The sequence below is a fragment of the Anopheles funestus genome, chromosome 3RL (genome assembly GCF_943734845.2).
Source record: "Anopheles funestus chromosome 3RL, idAnoFuneDA-416_04, whole genome shotgun sequence".
Classification (NCBI taxonomy): Eukaryota; Metazoa; Arthropoda; class Insecta; order Diptera; family Culicidae; genus Anopheles; species Anopheles funestus.
Window position 1 is genome coordinate 41410183 of NC_064599.1, and position 17415 is coordinate 41427597.

The 17415-nt window shown below is 37.2% G+C and overlaps 1 protein-coding gene across 5 annotated transcripts in view; it reads right to left on the reverse strand.

Moving 5' to 3' along the window:
- Positions 1-15048, reverse strand: part of LOC125771867 (protein dead ringer) — a 109015-nt gene extending 93967 nt beyond the window's left edge. The window contains exons 1-2 of one of the 5 annotated variants that reach the window (XM_049442986.1): positions 9459-9711; positions 8451-8877 (exon numbers count right to left, since the gene is read on the reverse strand). In XM_049442986.1, coding sequence (XP_049298943.1) covers positions 8451-8516 — 66 coding nt within the window. In that variant the 5' untranslated portion in view covers positions 8517-8877; positions 9459-9711. Of the gene's footprint in view, positions 1-8450; positions 9712-13992 lie in introns of those variants that run through there. The other 4 variants (XM_049442983.1, XM_049442985.1, XM_049442988.1 and 1 more) reach the window with 4 other exon arrangements.
- Between the last annotated feature and the right edge of the window lie 2367 nt (positions 15049-17415).

The following is a 17415-nucleotide window of genomic DNA, read 5'->3' on the forward strand; positions in this document are numbered from 1 at the left end:
AACCACTTCTAATGTTTTTAGTCTTCTTACATGCTGACTAGCGGCAATGTCGATGATACTTTCATTCAGAAGCATTTCCGGGAACCGGGAACCAGATGCTGGTAAGCTTCAGCTGTCCTTTAATGGGATTTAAAAAAAACTCCAGCAAATGATAATCATTAGACACGAGATAAGCCATATGGAGTGACCTAAAAGTATGTAATGCAATTACCAATTAGCAAATTTTTTTAACTCAGTTTGTATATCATCATTGACTTATGATTTATGATGTTATGGAAAAGTAAAAAACGAACGCTAAATTCTGTCATCTCTATCGATTCCAAATCCTTATTTATTTGCTCACCTTGTACAAAGGAGTACAAGAACGAACTTGATTGTCACTACTATAAAAGAGAATATGTTCGTTCGGTTTGCGTTAAATTGTGTCAAACATTCGAATTATTATGTTGCAATTCAAAAGCTTAATTCTTGATTGACATTAATTTACCTTTGTTAATACTTTCTGAGAGTGGTTAGACTCTGACTCTTTCACTACACTCTGCCGATCTTACCGACTTGCCAATGTGGTTAAAACGAACGAATTGGATGTGAAATTTCCTAATTGAATCGCGGGTCTTTTCAGTACGTTCGGGGTACTTTTCCCACCAGCCCATCGAAAGCAACCAACCGCATCATTGTTCAACCGAACGATTCATCAACGCGTCAAGCATCTACTTGTGCTTCAAATTCTATTAGCAATCGATCATCGGCAAGCTTTCTACTTCTGGCGCCCCAAACCTCAGTCACGTGTGCTAAACAGGGTAAAGCATTTCGGAGCAATAATGATGAGGTTTGGCCGAATGGAAATACCTCTACGGCTCGACAAGATTATGAGCAGCAGCGGCAGCATTTCCATGCACAAAGCTGCCAGGTGACGCAGCAACGGGGTAGATGGCGTTACGCAACAAAACCGATTTTTACCACACAAACCACGATGCGATCGCCCACAAACAACTAGAGATCGGTTTATCTAATTGAAGCGAAAAAACCACAAGCTCAGTCATCTTCTTTGGCCGGTTATCCTAGATCGTAACATGGAAGGTGAGAAGTGCGGGCATATCGTAAACGTTGACATTTAACATAAGTTAATACTTGCAAGTTCGTTCAATCATTGTGATAGGGGGACGCCAGTTTTTTTTAAGTTAGTTAAAGAGAAAGCTCTTTTAATAGATTTGTAAGAAACAACTAAAGATTGCTTGGAAGTGGAGGAAGTGGAAATGGAGGGAAATTTTGAAGATAATAAATATACTCATCAAATTATTAATCACAAACTAATTATTAATAATTCGTTAATTACAACCGTAATAGCCGTGCTTTGTCCATCATTAAAAAATGGCTAATTTTCTTACATTTCTGATCGTATCAAATCACAAATTTAACATCAATTTTGCCCCCTAAAGTTACAGTTAAAAATCGTTACATTGCTCATATCGCAAAGCATTTTCCCCATAGAAATACATTGAAATGTCGTTAATCTGTCCTATCTCCCAAAACGCCTTTATAACACTTTTTTATAAGGGCAATAAAAAACATTCCAGCATTAAATTCTTCTATCCATCATTAAAATTTGAGAATTTGCTCGCAATTCAACGCTAACTAACTCTCTCGGGGCCTCGTATCTCGGGGTACCATTTTAGTTTTAAAATCGTAATTTTGTATTTATTGAAATAAGGCAATTTTAAATAAAATTAAACCAGGTTGTAGTTTTTATTTTCAGGAGTGAAATTCATATGATCATTGTGTCTGTTTAGCTAAAGGATATGCCATTATTAAGCTCGATATAATACACAATGAGAAATATAGTGAGACTTCTCAGATAGACAACTATATGGTTGTTATGAGAAATACATCGAGATTTCATTACAATACACGACTTTCGGTGTATTGGACAGAAAGCCGAGATAAAACGCCATAAGACAGCTTCGTATACATAACAACTAATTGTCGTATATCATTTATCGCTAGAGCGAGAAACGCTGAAAATTGATTGTAGATTAAATTCATATATCAAACATTTAAAAAATTTAAAGCGAAACATTTTTGCTACGGCTCATCCTTCCTAGAATATCAACTAAGTAAGTAATCAAGAAATTTGTTTTGAAGATTGTTAAACATTATTCTTTAACTATGAACGTTAATCAACAAACCACCAACTTTTCCGGTTTATAAAAAGAGTCGAACAAAATTCTAATATTACTTTCTAATTAAAATAAATAATAATACCCAGCGATGCAAACATAGCCCACATCACACTATTGCCTATTGCATAGTTCCTTTCACCATGACAATTTAAAATCATTATCAACCACGATTGTCGCAGCGAAACAAAATCCCTACCGTGCTGCTACCCGCAACAGTTAGTAGTAAAAATTTGACACCGGACCTGCATCTGTTGACTTTAAAACCGCAACCTCTGTACCGTTTCCATTGGTTTCTAAAAACCGACAGAAAAGTGTCCTCATTTTGCGATTGTCCAACAGTGTGTGCTTCGAACCGATCGGGGCCGACTGGTCGTCTTGATTGGTGCCTTGAAATTGGTGAGAAAATACTAGGCGTGTGAAAAAATCAACTTCCATCGACGGAATTTCCATCGACTGCCACGGCACAACGGTGGGAAAAGATTTTTCCGACTGGAACACCTGAAATCCTGCTTCAACTGCTTGCCATTGCCACAGGTTCGCGCTGGTGGTGCCGGCCGTCTCTTTGATAAGTCGGTTGGCAAACTGACCAAACTGAATGGCATTTGTCTGCCAAATGCATTCTTTATATTTTGCTTCTTCTTCGAGCGTGCGTTCGGTGCGTTCGTGCTTAGTTGCGTGCGCACCTGTGTACGCACCTGAGCGTTGTGGTTTGAGACCTGTTCCAATTTCAATTCCGGCAGCAGCAGAAACCTGGTGGAAGGCTTTGAATATGTAACCGATCGATAATTACCAGCGCTCTTTCTCAAGGGTAATTACGAGAAGTGGTCATTCGCCATTCGTCCTTCTCGCTCTCATCGACCGCGCACAGTTTTTTGTGTTGACCGCGCACATTTGGCCCTTCCACAGGGCATTTCCACAGTTGATCGCTGCTTCAACTCTCCCAAGATATGCTGATGACGGCAAATTAATTCAGCCATCGTCGTATTTTTTTTATTTTTTCTACTGCTTCCTTCGAATACTTTGGTTCGCTTGGGATCAAAAGTTTCACACTGTTCGTTTTTGGTTTGCACTGATAATTATCCTTTCCGTCAGTTTTTCTTTCGAATTATTGATTTACATGTTGCTATATTAGTTTGACTTGGAGCAGATGGATTGTATAAGCTTGGGACGCACATCGTTGTAAAATTAATGCCGAAATAGAAGAAAAATTATATCAAACACATATTATATAGATCGGGTATTCAAATGGAAGTTCTTCTAGTTGAAGCAAGAAAACGATTAAAACAAAAAAAAACGCCACCAAAAATTACACCAATCAAAGTTCAAACAGCATCAATCAATCAATCAAATTGAAGGGGAAAATATGTTAGCAGATAAAAACGGACATCAAACCGTACACACGTCAAGGAGAGGAGCTAAAAAAACAGTTGAAGAGGTTGGAAAAAAACCCTTCATAGTGTCACACGCTGACGCTCGATTTCCCGTTGCACGTTGGTACGCGGGACAGACCGCGCGCGGACGATGGTTGCCATCATAAAACGATGCTAATTTCACCGGCGTATCAATTAGCCACAATCACTTCCGTCTACGAGCGAGTGAGCGATTAACTTTAAACGGTTTGTCTTCGCTAAGGCCTCGGTGTCATACCCGGTGGCCGACAGGAGAAGCACCGCGATCGCTGATGATGAAGAACGAAGAAGGGGGAAGGAGAGCAGAGGGAAGAGGGAGTAGTGAAACGGCTGATCGGTGCAGAGTGATTGTGAAACCGCGTTAGCTTAAACTATCGGTAACGGTTTACACATTGTAGTGGAACACGTCTGGTTTTTCGTCGCGAAAAGACACCCCATTCCTATTGGGCAGTATTGAGTTATTTGCTAATTTCCTGCGTTATTTATGCCCTTTGCTGTGTGGAAACACGTATTTGCTTTTATGTACAATCCTGTCAGAAGTTTTACATGTTTATTTGCACCGGCCGTTTATTTTGTTAATGCTTCACACGAGGTGGTAACAGAGAAAAAGCATAGCAATTTTAGCATTTATTTTTCTTTTTTTTTGTCTAATACCAATTCATAAGCTTTGTCCTACAAAGCTTAAGCCAAAGTACTTAATAAAATATATTTAATAGTCTCACTGAGTACAAGTACATAAAGAAACAAGAAGGGGAATAATTTAATTAGAAAGCAATTAGAAAATAAATCAATTTTAATTGATCATTGTGAAGGAACAAACAAAATACGTAAAACCTTTAAACAATAACAAGCATTAAACCAATCACTTAAATATGTTTGACTCTTTTCTCTCTATATTTCATGTTATACTGTCGTTCCTTTTCTAAAATTATTATTTGTAAAATGTCAATAAAATTCACTCTTGTAATTTCTTTAGAGGAGATAAAAATGGAGAAGCTCAAAAAAAGATACCACGTTTGCAAATATTAACGCCAAAGAATATCTAACCAATAATTCAAAACACATTCAAACATTCAAAAAAAAAATATTAATGTTCTAAAAGGCCTTTCTTCGGAGCACTGTAAATAATGTGATTGAGTTACCAACTGGATGGCATTTCGTAAAAAAGATCTAAAAAAAGAGTAAAAAAGATAAAAGAGGGAGATTTTGACATTTTTGAACATGAATATGCAATGACAAAATATCGAACGTTTAAAATAAAAAAAAGATTATTATAATATTTAATTAAGAACAACGTCATTTTTCCGTGTTATCAGACTCATTGGATTCTTCTTGTGTTTTGCTTTATCTTGGCTCATATTCGGTTGTCTAAAGCGCGTCAAAAAAAAGTTTAAAAAAATTGTTGACAGAAAAATAGCCATTATTTAACCTAAAAAAATATAAGAAAGTTGGAAATCGGATAGCTTTAAAATGGATCCCGATTTGATTTGATTTTGCTGATTGGTGTTCCTTACAATTTCGACAAAATGCAGTAGTAGAATTTTTTCAATTTAAATTCTCAAGTATTAAATTTTTTTTCAATTTGAAGTATTCATTTTTTTAACATGTTAACAGTACTCCTTACACCAATAAAAAATAAATACTATAGAAGAAAAATTCTTACAACAATTAATAAAGCAGTAAATTTTAGTTGGGGCGGTCCGGTGGTGTATGTGATAAACGGCGCCCGTCCACACGGCAGGACTGAGAATCATATCCCATCCCGACCGTTTCCCCGTAGCATGGACTGACTATCCTGTTACGTGGAAGTCTTGATACGACCGTTCTAACCGAGCAAAAAAAATAATAGCTAACCAAATTGATTACAGCTTTATAAAAGTTGTACAATATATATTAATATATATTGTAGTATAAATATGTACAGTCATCTCCAGAAACCCATACTAATATAAGAAAAATCAAAAGAAAGCTAATCTTCTACACAATCTCTGAAGGCCGTATAGCAACCAAAGTACACCTTATCAGTCAGGTGCACCCATCACGGCTTAAGTATGATTGTTTTTACTTCATTCATCCATCCCTCATTCACGCCCGTCATCGGTTGGATTCACCTGTCGAAGGGCCGCCGAAACAGGTCGGGAAAACATAACTAGCTTCTCGTACCATCATCCGTACCCACACACACACAAACACACACACACATACCGAAAAAAAGACCCCCGCGCAATGATAATTGCCATCCGGCTCTGGTTCTGGCAGTAGCAACTACTGAAAACAAAAAAAAACCCTATACCACCAAACCGCGAAACAACGGAGAGGCGCACATACAGCATAAAACTGGGCGCCATTGCAAACTGGCAGCCATGGCCGCAAATGGTTGTAATCATTTCGTTACCTTTGTTGGTGATGTTTTTTTTTATCGTTACCGTATTGACTACCCTCCCTCTCTCTCTCTCGCTCTCTCTCTCTCGAGTTAATTTGTATTAATTGCTGGATAATTGTTTTGAATTAATTACCGCGGATATTGGTGTAACCAACACAACACACAACCGTACGGAACCGATAGGAAAAACGCGACGAGCGGAGGCAAGGGCAATGTGAGTAAAACGCAAACACAATCCCAGCCAACGGGGCCTTGAGATTGGCATTTCGAATCGAGCCAAAGCCCGTTTTTCCCTCACTATTCGGACATGAACGCTTTTCCTTGTTTGGAGTTTGTTTTTCAGTTTTCATTTTCGCCTGCACCTTTCGACTTCGTCTTTTGCTCTAGACTGGACAACCCTCCTCTACCAACAAACCGCCACCTTGGTTTATTTCCCCCGTTTCCGAGAACTGAATCGCGTTTTTAGTTTTTTTGACCATTTGCTACCAACAACCATCATCCTGCGTCGTGGTCGTCATCGTGCGATAACGGCAGCTCTTTTCTTGCTGCCTCGGTTGCACTCTAGCTGTGCATCACTGTGAAGTGCAATTGTTGTTGCAAGTTGGCAGGCAGTTAGCGCTACACCTCGTTGCTTCCGATCGTCTCAGCGGGGTGGTTCATTTATATTTATATAAATCATAATTATGCACAAACCCTTTTCGGTTCCCTCTCTTGGATTCTTTCTTCCCGGAGTACTGTCTTCCGGTTTATCGGGATAGGTAAAAACCTTAATCCTCCGAATCGTCCAACGATGCAGTATATCGGTAAACAATTGTTACACAAGGGTGGTAAATTCACTGCCCCCTAACGTGGTGTACGCCATGAAGTAGTCACGGCAGACGCAATTTGTAAACACATCCGAAAGCTCCTCCTTCTTCTCCCGAGCTTTAAAAGCCTTTTTTATTGCTTGGGGTCCGTTTTCTCAAAAAGAATATAAATGCAGCCTAATGAAACATATTTTCCACATTTGCATGAAACGCGTATCTTTCACACTTAATTTTAATGTTGCGTCCTTGGATCGGGTGCCGCCATAAAAAACGTTGGTTTATGGTGTGAGTAAACTGTCAGTTTCTACTGTATACTACTATTTTATTCTTAGCCTTCCTTACCTTATATTGTATTTTCTCCTATCCGACAACAGCCAGGCATTATCAAAAATTGCAATAAAATCTAAAAATGAAGATCAATTGCCTTTGATCTCTTTATTCCCCTTGGATGTTCAATCGGGAAAATTGTGAAAATGCCCTGGACAAGCTGGACTGTGTTATGTGAAGGTGTTACTAGAGACCAATGAGCAATTGGCGATCGGTGGGAAGTAATGATGAGAAAGTGCCTTTTTTTCGGAACCAGTTTCTTTTCAATAAGGAACGGAACGAACCCGGCAGATTCGCCGCACGTACTACAACGGGAATTTTAAACAATTTGTTTATTCATAACTGAGGCCGTATTGCAATTCAAACAATTTATTTCTTCCTTTCAGTCCCCCCCCCCCCCCCCCTTGCTCGTCAGCCAGCAACTCGAACACCAGGGGCCCCTTTAAACCTACAACGAACATTTTCCAAGGAATGATATTGAAAGCCGCAGCCTCTGTATTATCAGTGAATTTTTCCCTGAAAACCATATGAAACCAGATTGAGTGTGTGTTTTATAATAGTTGAACAATAGTTTCAACTACCTTTGCTACTTCCAGCGTTGCTTTCGTTCCGAAATAAACGGCTAAACAGTTCTGAACAAAAAAATAAGTAAGTGTTCACGTTGCTACCTTCTCATCCTAAAAAATTGTAGATGCAAAAAAAAACTAGTAGGAAGAGTGACTGAAGATCAAAGATTCGACTTTACCAATCCTCCAAATAGTACTCAGATGCGTCGGACAGCATTTTTAGGGCGACTTAAACGGAGGAATATATCCTACAATTTCGAGGAAAAACATGCCACTCAAGCCACGCTAAAGCTGAACCAAAGGCCCAAAACATTTTTCGCAATAGTGCGTAAATGATTTTTTCGATTTAAAAAAATCAAGCTCAATTTGTTTCATTCAATTACATTCATTATTTTTCATTCTTCATCATTTTTTAATTCATACATTATTACCATCAACTTTGCAATTCAAAAAACCAAATTGTATTGTAATAACCTAAAGCTTAAATAAGAATATTATCTTTCGATGAAGCAATTATCTCGTTTTATTCTTATACGAACGGTTGATTGACAAAAGAATATTTTGTCCGCCTAGTATATTGTATTCACAGTATTCATTTTTCAAGCATGATTTAATAAACGAACATTTATTACTCCTACTTGCAAACGAAAACGTGCAGAAAATAGTTATGAATGGTAATTAAAGCAAAACATTATCAATGAAAACCTGAACTTTCAACGGAACGGATCGAAGGCTTTGTCTTGAAGGAATGCTTCCATCTTACACATCCATACACTTACCAGGGGCGAATCATCACCTAGATCGGAGTCAATGTCCCTTTCCATACGGCAAACACTAGCCTCCATGCCCGCGTACACGGGCACAGGTTCTCGATTTTTGACCCGAATTTTGAAGCCTTTCAAAACTTATTCAAACCGGAAGTAACTCTTCTTCCGCTGTACACGTCTTTTGTGCACGGCGTAGTTAAAGTTTTTTTTCTGTATTCTGTGTCTTCCAACAACTCTAGTTAAGGCTTTTTTTGTTGGTTCTACTTTCTATGTGGTGATACGCGGAACATACTTCTACAAACACACGCAGATACACTGAACAAATCCTACACTGCACAAGTTCTTTTTGCGTTGTCCCGATAGTTACTTACACACATAGGCACACACATTTAACTTATTAAAGCGGACACAAGCTTTGTAAAACTTACAGATGCTTTATCTGTACATAAGAAAAAACTACTTTCATGCAAAAAATAAATATAAACGGAACTGAAATTTAAGCGTAAAGTAATATTATTCTTTTTAAAAGCCTCCGTTTATTAACCCGGTGGAACGTGCTTAGATATGGTGGTGGAAGGCTTTTTTTACATACACTTCCTCCCGCTTTTTTACAACACAAACACATTCATAATCATTCGATCGAAGCACCAAAAATTAGCTAACGCCAAGAGAAAGTGACCCATAATTTGGGACCCATGACGAACGTATGTGTACGCGCTTTTCATGTCTTTCACACACAGGTGATACACTTTACACGTTGATTGCTTTGCTGCGCACAATTAATTACACACATGCACAAAATGATACAAAAAGTCAGAGACTCGTCATCCGCCGACATGATTAACTATCATGTCACATCCGCCACGTACGGGTGTGCACTCGATATCATGCCAAAAACGACACACTCTGGCCAAAGTGCTACCGCGGTACTCTTAACGATGACTAATGAACGAACAAGAACGGCAACCACTGGCTAGTGATCATCACACACAACAGAAGAAAAAAAAACGAAAACCACACCAGAAACAGTTGCCGTAACGAATTAATCGCCTTTCACATCGTCAATCGTTCGAAGGCATGCTTTTTTCGGCACCATCACTGCACAACACACAACCACAACACACTGATTCGGACTAATGGCGTCCTTATCTAGTTTCACAATCTAAGAACGGTCAGCTGCGCGAAGGATAACGCACGACGAAAAGAAACATACAAAGGTAGCTGTTGCAAGGTTTTGCCAAAAATTATTGCCATATTTTGTACGGTTTCATGATAAATAAATTATTGTGAAAAATTGTAAATACATGTAGTTTGCGAGATACACTTTTTATAGCGAACCGCGAAATTTCAAAAATCCGCGTATGGTGAATCTCGATGCAATTTCGTTTCAAATTGACAGTTACAGCAACAACTTAATTTTCTGCTTGTTTTATATTTCGCTTTTTAGGCAATTTTTTGAAGAAAAAACTAACAAAAGTTGGTAAGAAAATGGTTAGATTGAATTAAACGACATTTTCAAAGAAAATTTTAACTTATTTGCTTGTGCTTATATTGTGCCATAAAATCTCTAAGCTTTTAAATTTAAATAATCTGCGTATAAGAGTTATCGTGTATTTCAAGGACTACCTGCAGAAGCTTTTTTTATTTTTCACCGATAACACTTACTTTGGACACAGTTTACCCACTTTGAACTAAATAATGATACGTGCTGTTAACGCTGAACACTTTGCGAATGTCTCCACAGTAACACAATCGTTATCTGACTGAGGGTTACTTTTCGATTTTATCGCCCTTAATAAGGTTTTAGAGACTGCTAGCGAATACTCCCTAGTTCCCTTCCTCAATAGCATCGCAAAATGTGCCCCATTCCCCGTTTCACCCCAATCTTGTGAATGGCTTTACGATAGCTTTCGTTCTGTTATCGCATTTAAAGGACCCACCGCATAGGGCACCAAACCGGCTTTTCAGGACCACACAGGATGTTGCTTGCAAGAGGAACATTTGTTCAGGTTGAAAAGGAGATCCGGGCAAAACCAACAGTACAACAAAAAATCAGATGATCATTTAACACCTTTCTGGCGCCGAAGTTCCTTAGATGCTCTTTCATGTAAAGGAGCTGAGAATCTGTCCATTTCTAAAGGCAAATGACAATTGTGCCATTTTAACATCCATGCCCGGGATGGGTCACCACCAACCTGGTGAACCTAACTTTTGGCGAACAAAAACATAAAACAAAGGGTTTGCCATAAAGCAGTGATGATCGCGCAGCAGTGCGTTCTTCATCAGTTTTTGCCGGTTGTATGAACAGTATCATTCTTTTTTTGGCTAGGAAAGTGGAAGAAGTAAGGTAGGGTGGAGCAAAACTGTTGAAAATATAGTTCAACAACCATATGAGTGACGGTTTGCTTGCGGATATGGTTTATGGGAGAATTTAAACTCATACATGTTTTGTTTGAGGAGCCGTCAAGACCACCAGGATCGATTTTTTACAGGTGTCAAAAAAGCTGAAGAAACGATGTTAGGTATATGTAGCATATTTTTATGGATTTGTAGAATCCTGAACGAGTTCATCTTGCTTCTGGGAAGTTCAAATTCGGTGGTATCTCTACAAGCCGACTTCACTGGCAACCGACAATTCTTCCAACCTTTCCAAAATAATGCAGCTCAAATATATGTATCACCATTCAAACTTGTTTCGAGGTGTCAGGTGGAATCATCACCAAAATCCCGAGTTTTAATGCTTAACTTAAGCTACCTACTAAAGATTATTACATATTGAGACAGACTTTCCTTGCAACAGACTAGATTACATCGTATAATTCTATTCGATCATAACTCGCATGATATGATATGTAGATCGTCATTCATCTTCTTTCTCTGATTTTGTTCTATGATCGTTGTCGATCGGCTATTTTACTAATTAATCCTAATATAAATAAAGCTCTTATACGTATATGAAAATCAAGCTATCATAGTTTTTTAATTATAAATTATTAACAACTGTTTCCTGTAGTTATGTTTTAGTCTGTTAGTTATAATATTAACTGTGTTATGTTGTTTGTTTTTACTGCATTAACTGTTAAGAAATTTTGTTTTGAGATGCTGGATGGAATAGATGGAAGCAGCTATCTTATTATGGGTAATTAAAGACAAGAGGCAGAAATGGGCATGGTCGAGACTTCTTGAGATTATAGTGCAACATAATGCTTATGTTTGATACATGAAAAGATTTCAATGAATTTCAACTCAATTCATATAATTGGAAGGATCTAATATGAATGGAATAACATAAAAACGATCAAAATTTTGTTATATTCACTAGTAATTATAAGTTAGGAACCTACCATTAAATATCCTTAAGTGTAGTTGAATAATATTAACCCTATTGTCAATGACCGCCTACCTGGGTAAGTTTTGCACTTTTATTTTTTAATATCTTTTGATAGGAAAGTCGTACAGACTTGAAATTTTTAAAATGCCTAGAAAAACATGTTTTTCTCCATTTCGTACAAAAAGAAAAATTTTAAAATTATTTTTACCATTTTTTAAATATTTTTTTCGATTGATACCCCTTATATCTACGACCGCCTACCCGGGTAGGCCATACGATTTATATGGGGTTTGCATTTTTTTCGGATTCTAAAGCGTATATCTTTTGATCTGCTCGTCGTATTTGCATGAAACTTTCAATACAGATGGGATTTTTAGTTGTCCAACTAATATCATTTAGCTGATAATTTAAAAAATTCTGGTTTTTAGTTTTTTTTTGCATTTTTACAAATTTTTCTCCGTATATCTATGACCGCCTGACCGGGTAGGCCATACGATTTATATGGGGTTTGCATTTTTTTCGGATTCTAAAGCGTATATCTTTTGATCTGCTCGTCGTATTTGCATGAAACTTTCAATACAGATGGGATTTTTAGTTGTCCAACTAATATCATTTAGCTGATAATTTAAAAAAATCTGGTTTTTAGTTTTTTTTGCATTTTTACAAATTTTTCTCCGTATATCTATGACGGCCTGACCGGGTAGGCCATGGGATTTATATGGAAGTTTTTATTTTTTCGGAAGTTTTCTGGGACAACCTTCAGTCGAGATACCTCAGGAAGAACCAAACATAAAGGAAATTGCTATTTATGTCAAAAACCCTGCTTGTTCTTCGCGTTCTGAATTTAACACATATTTCTCCAAATGTAAATAATTTGAAATATTTGCACTTAGTGCTAGTAATATGATAACATTTGAGATTTATAATAGCTACGTGGAAAGCTTTTAATTATAAAAAAAGGATTTATTTTGTTTTTAATAACGCAGAGTTGCGAAAATAATACACAAAAATTAAATATGATTAAAGACGATTAATTGGCTACAATTAACCCCGAAAAACTAAATATATATGCTTTATACATGATTTAGAATCCGAAAACTGAAAAATCCCATACAAATGGTATGGTCTACCCGGGTAGGCGGTCGTAGATATACGGAGAAAATTTTGTAAAAAATGTAAAATACACAAATCCCGAATTTTTTTAATTCTCAGCTAAATGATATTAGTTGGAAAACTAAAAAACCCATCTTTCTTGAAAGTTTCATGCAAATACGACGAGCAGATCAAAAGATATACGCTTCAGAAATCGAAAAAACGAAAACTCCCATACAAATCATATGGCCTACCCGGGTAGGCGGTCGTAGAACAACGTGTATTTTTTTGGTCGTAGACACTACGGTTAAACGATATTTTATAACTTCTTATAAACCGAGATTAATATACAATACGGCCATGCCGTTCTATATAAATAAAAAAAATAAACCGAGATTAATTATTTTGTTTAGTAATGTTGTAGTAGTAACTTAACACCCGCTAAACAAACAATAACAATCATATTCGTTCCTCTGTCTCTCTATCTTCATTTAGCATCTACAAGTAGCTATGGTTGATTTATTTTCCGTTAAATAGACATGCCACGAATAGAACCATGAAAACATTTTCAGCTGTTCGTGCCATCGAATAGTACAGAAAACACAGCTTGATTCCTGACTCAAAAGACTACCATTTGGTGGTTACTCCAAGACAATGGAAGTTCAAAGGAGGCGAATAAGAAGTTATTTTCCATTCAAAGTTAAATCTCTTTCGTGATATTAGCATTCTTATTAATAAGAAAAATGTGCGTTGAATTTTATACAATAAATACAATTGACAATTCAGTTTCATCATGCATACAGCATAAAGTAAACAAATTCTTCCATTTTACAATCATGTAAAATTATTGTAAATTAATTTTAAAATCAGAGGATACAAATAATGCGACAAAACATACGGATAATAAACATAACCACATTTTTTGTTCATTCTTTTTTTTACTACGATGAAAAAAAACGCTCGATCAATAAATAAGAATTGTTTTTATGTACAAGTGTTCCACCTTTGTAATGCTCATGTAATAATTATAACTTTAATACTCGGAAGAACCATGTTTAAGGTGTCAAACAACTATTACAAAAGATACCACTTTGTAGAAATGTTGAGCAAAATCCCAATAAAAATAATTACCTTTTGTGTAGTTTGGTTGGCAATTCCACGGAGATACACAATTGATGAAAATGTCAATAACGATGATTTCGGTTGAAAAAATCCAGCACTATTTCATACCACAGTTCCACAACTCGTACATTAAACCTTATTCCACATCACAGTTCGACTTATGCACTGCAATAATAGATAGTACATTATCTTATTATTAGATTCACAAAACTCACTATAAACACTGCCACTGGAGACGTTTAAAATTCGTTTTTAATTTTTAATTCTCATTTCCATTCTAATCCTTATAAAAATCGTTTCAAAATTGCCTCCATACATGGGATACACACGGAAGTTTTGCACACTAAAAATAGAATTCACGCACGGTAGGTAGTCACTTTCACTCTTGCAAGTTTAAACGTCGCCAACCTTTCAAACGACACTATATTCACACGCATAAACGTGCCGACAGTGGACACACTTGGCGTCACCTGGTAAATACATTGCACACACCAGACAAACTTTCCGGATACAAGCAGTAGCGTCTTTCTCTTCACCCACAGCCGTCCAAAAGCGAGAGAGGCACGGTTTGCTTTAGAAATAACCTTAATTTTGTGTAGAACAATTTACGATGCACTTTCATTAACTTTCAACATTCAACAATCCGTCTTTTGACAACACTTTTTGTTCTTAGTAGGCTGATTTTACATCCGGGAAAAAATGCGTTTACTGCGATCGAATAAAAAACGACATTCGCGAACACACGCACCTTATGAACACTACGCGCCACACGCGGGGACCGGCAACGAATGAATGAATGAACGCGTCAAAGGGTACACGCGACCCAACGCAATTCTTCTCCCTTCTCCGCTTACTATAGGCACGGGTACGGCAACAACACCACAACAACACGAACAAACACCGTAAACCCCCCTTTTTGCGGTAGGAAAACAACGCGATCACACAACTAGGACACACGGTGCCTTCACACAAACACACCCTCAGAGGGCAGGTGTTGAAGCGATGTGCGTACGGGCACGCGTGCGTATTGTAAAACAGCGTCAAGATCGATCGATCGTTACATTGTGCACTGATGGTAAGAGGCTGCAGCTTCAGGATGCATGGTACGAATTGCAACAAACGCAAGCTCGAACGAACACACTTATGAGCGAACACGGCGCCGGCCGTGACGTTTGCTTCCGTGAATGGTTGTTCCGACTGGTGGTCTTCATCGCGCTGGGCCAGGCTCAAGTTTGCCACCAGCAGAGCAGGACTGTTCCACACTTGCAGGTTATATTTGGTTGTTTATGGGTTTGTTGTGGGATGTTTTGTGGGTAGTATAAATTTGTTCTTGCCCTTTCATATGAGCTATTTAAACCGTTAAAAATTGTTGCCAAAAATTGTCAAAAATTGTGTTTAAAAATAAAATAAGTTTACAAGTTGATAAAAGTTGTAAAATTAAAATTATTACTTAAAATATTAGTCAAATAGGTTGTTGATATTTCTCAACTAGAATATTGTTATTACATATGCCTTATAATTTCAATAACATTTTCTAATAAAAGGCAGATATGATAGTAACCAGTATGTTATGTTACGATATGTTATTTCATAATTTACCTCTTATTTAAGTATGAATTTAATTTAAAAAAAAATATAACCATTCAACATAAAGCAGAACTTTGAAAAACACCTAATGCAATTAAATTTTCCATGAATCGAAATCACACACGCACACCAGCAGAAGCACGCGCTTTCCGTTTCGTTGTACTTTTCAAAAAAGAAGGCGTATTACAACATGCGTGCCTGTGTGCGTATACTCACTCATCAATGAAATCAGCTCACCGGTCGATTCATTCATAAGGTCGATTTTCTCACTATGCGAATGGTAAGCAATAAAACATGTAATAATTTGATAACCATCAAATTCATAACAGTTTCGTTTTTTTTGTTAAGGACAGTAAAGTGTATAAGATTTTTTTAATAAAAAGGATTTATGTTTAAACGACCAAAAAATATCTAATCTAATAGTGAGATTAAATTTTAATCATCATTCAAACAACGTTACGGTAATATTTCTTTCTCCCTTACTCACGCACTGATCAGAGCGAGATGACTCGATAGCTCCTGCTCACATCAGGGTGGTTGAAAATGATTCCACCGATTTTTTTCCCCCGTACGAATTGTTTATTTCTTTTCGGCGCGCGCGTTTCTGCTGTAAAATCGCTGTAATTATTCATTACACCCTCTACCATTCTTTGCGCACACTGTTTCACGCCAAACGGAGCAAACGAGATAGCAAAATGCGTCCGTCATGATGAAAATAAGGGTGCATGCGCACTTGGGCTGCTTGGGCTTTTGATAGTACATGCATGTATGGTTGTTGGATGTACGATCACATTACGACGGTTTGGTCCGCAAGATGCGATGTCTTTGGTATCCTTGCTGTTGCATGTTTCCTTCCCAACAATCTTGGCGTGGACGTTACCCATGGGGAATGGAATTTATTTGACCGTGCCAGACACTGCAGGACACCGGTTTAAAGATAGCTATATTTGAACGAAACTGATTCGAACGACAAAAAAAAAGAACTAGGAAAATCGGCATCTTGCAGCATGCAAGATGTGTACCACATGTTTTCACCCAGCTCCTTCTCTCGGTGCTTCTCTCCGTCTGTCTTACTTATGGGTTTTTAATTTTTCTTTCCATCACGCCAGGACCAATGCATCCTGTTAGCTTTGGAGGGCCTAATGTTTTTCTTAGACTTATTTTCTTTTTCACTCTTCATCCCTTAATTCGGCGTTTGGTGCATTCATATCTCTCTCTCTCTCTCTCTCTCTCTCTCTCTCTCTCTCTCTCTCTCTCTCTTTCTCTGTATTTGTAAATGTATGCAAATGCGCACAATAGCAGGCGCAAGATGTGATCTTTTGTGTAAGATCATTGTAAGATCCTTCATATCGATCGCCATTCTAAAGTACGCTGTCTGGGCTGGGAATTTACGGTTGAATTAATTCGTCCTTTTTTCTAAGTGACAAAGTCGGCAAAGAAGTCATATTGTACATTCTGCCACAATAAAGGATTTACTTTTATGAACGATCGTTTTAATACCTTTGCATCGGTTGTTTAACATAAAAAACTATTAACCAAACTAAGCAATTTAACCGAATTCGCAATACCAGCAATGCCAAGTAAAATAAAAATAATTGTTTGTAAAACGTTAGTTACCACAAACACGTAGTATCAAAAATGGCAGAGGACCAATTATACTTGTAAATAAAATTAAAGAAGTACATAACTTGTGGAAAAACAAGATCTCCAGTTTTTGAGATTATAATAGAAAACACAAATAATTAATTTACAATAATTTGAATTCCATAAATTGTTTACTCATATTACAACTTATTCATCATGAATAAAAAGCAACCATCCAAAGCAGCAAAAAAATCCCACACG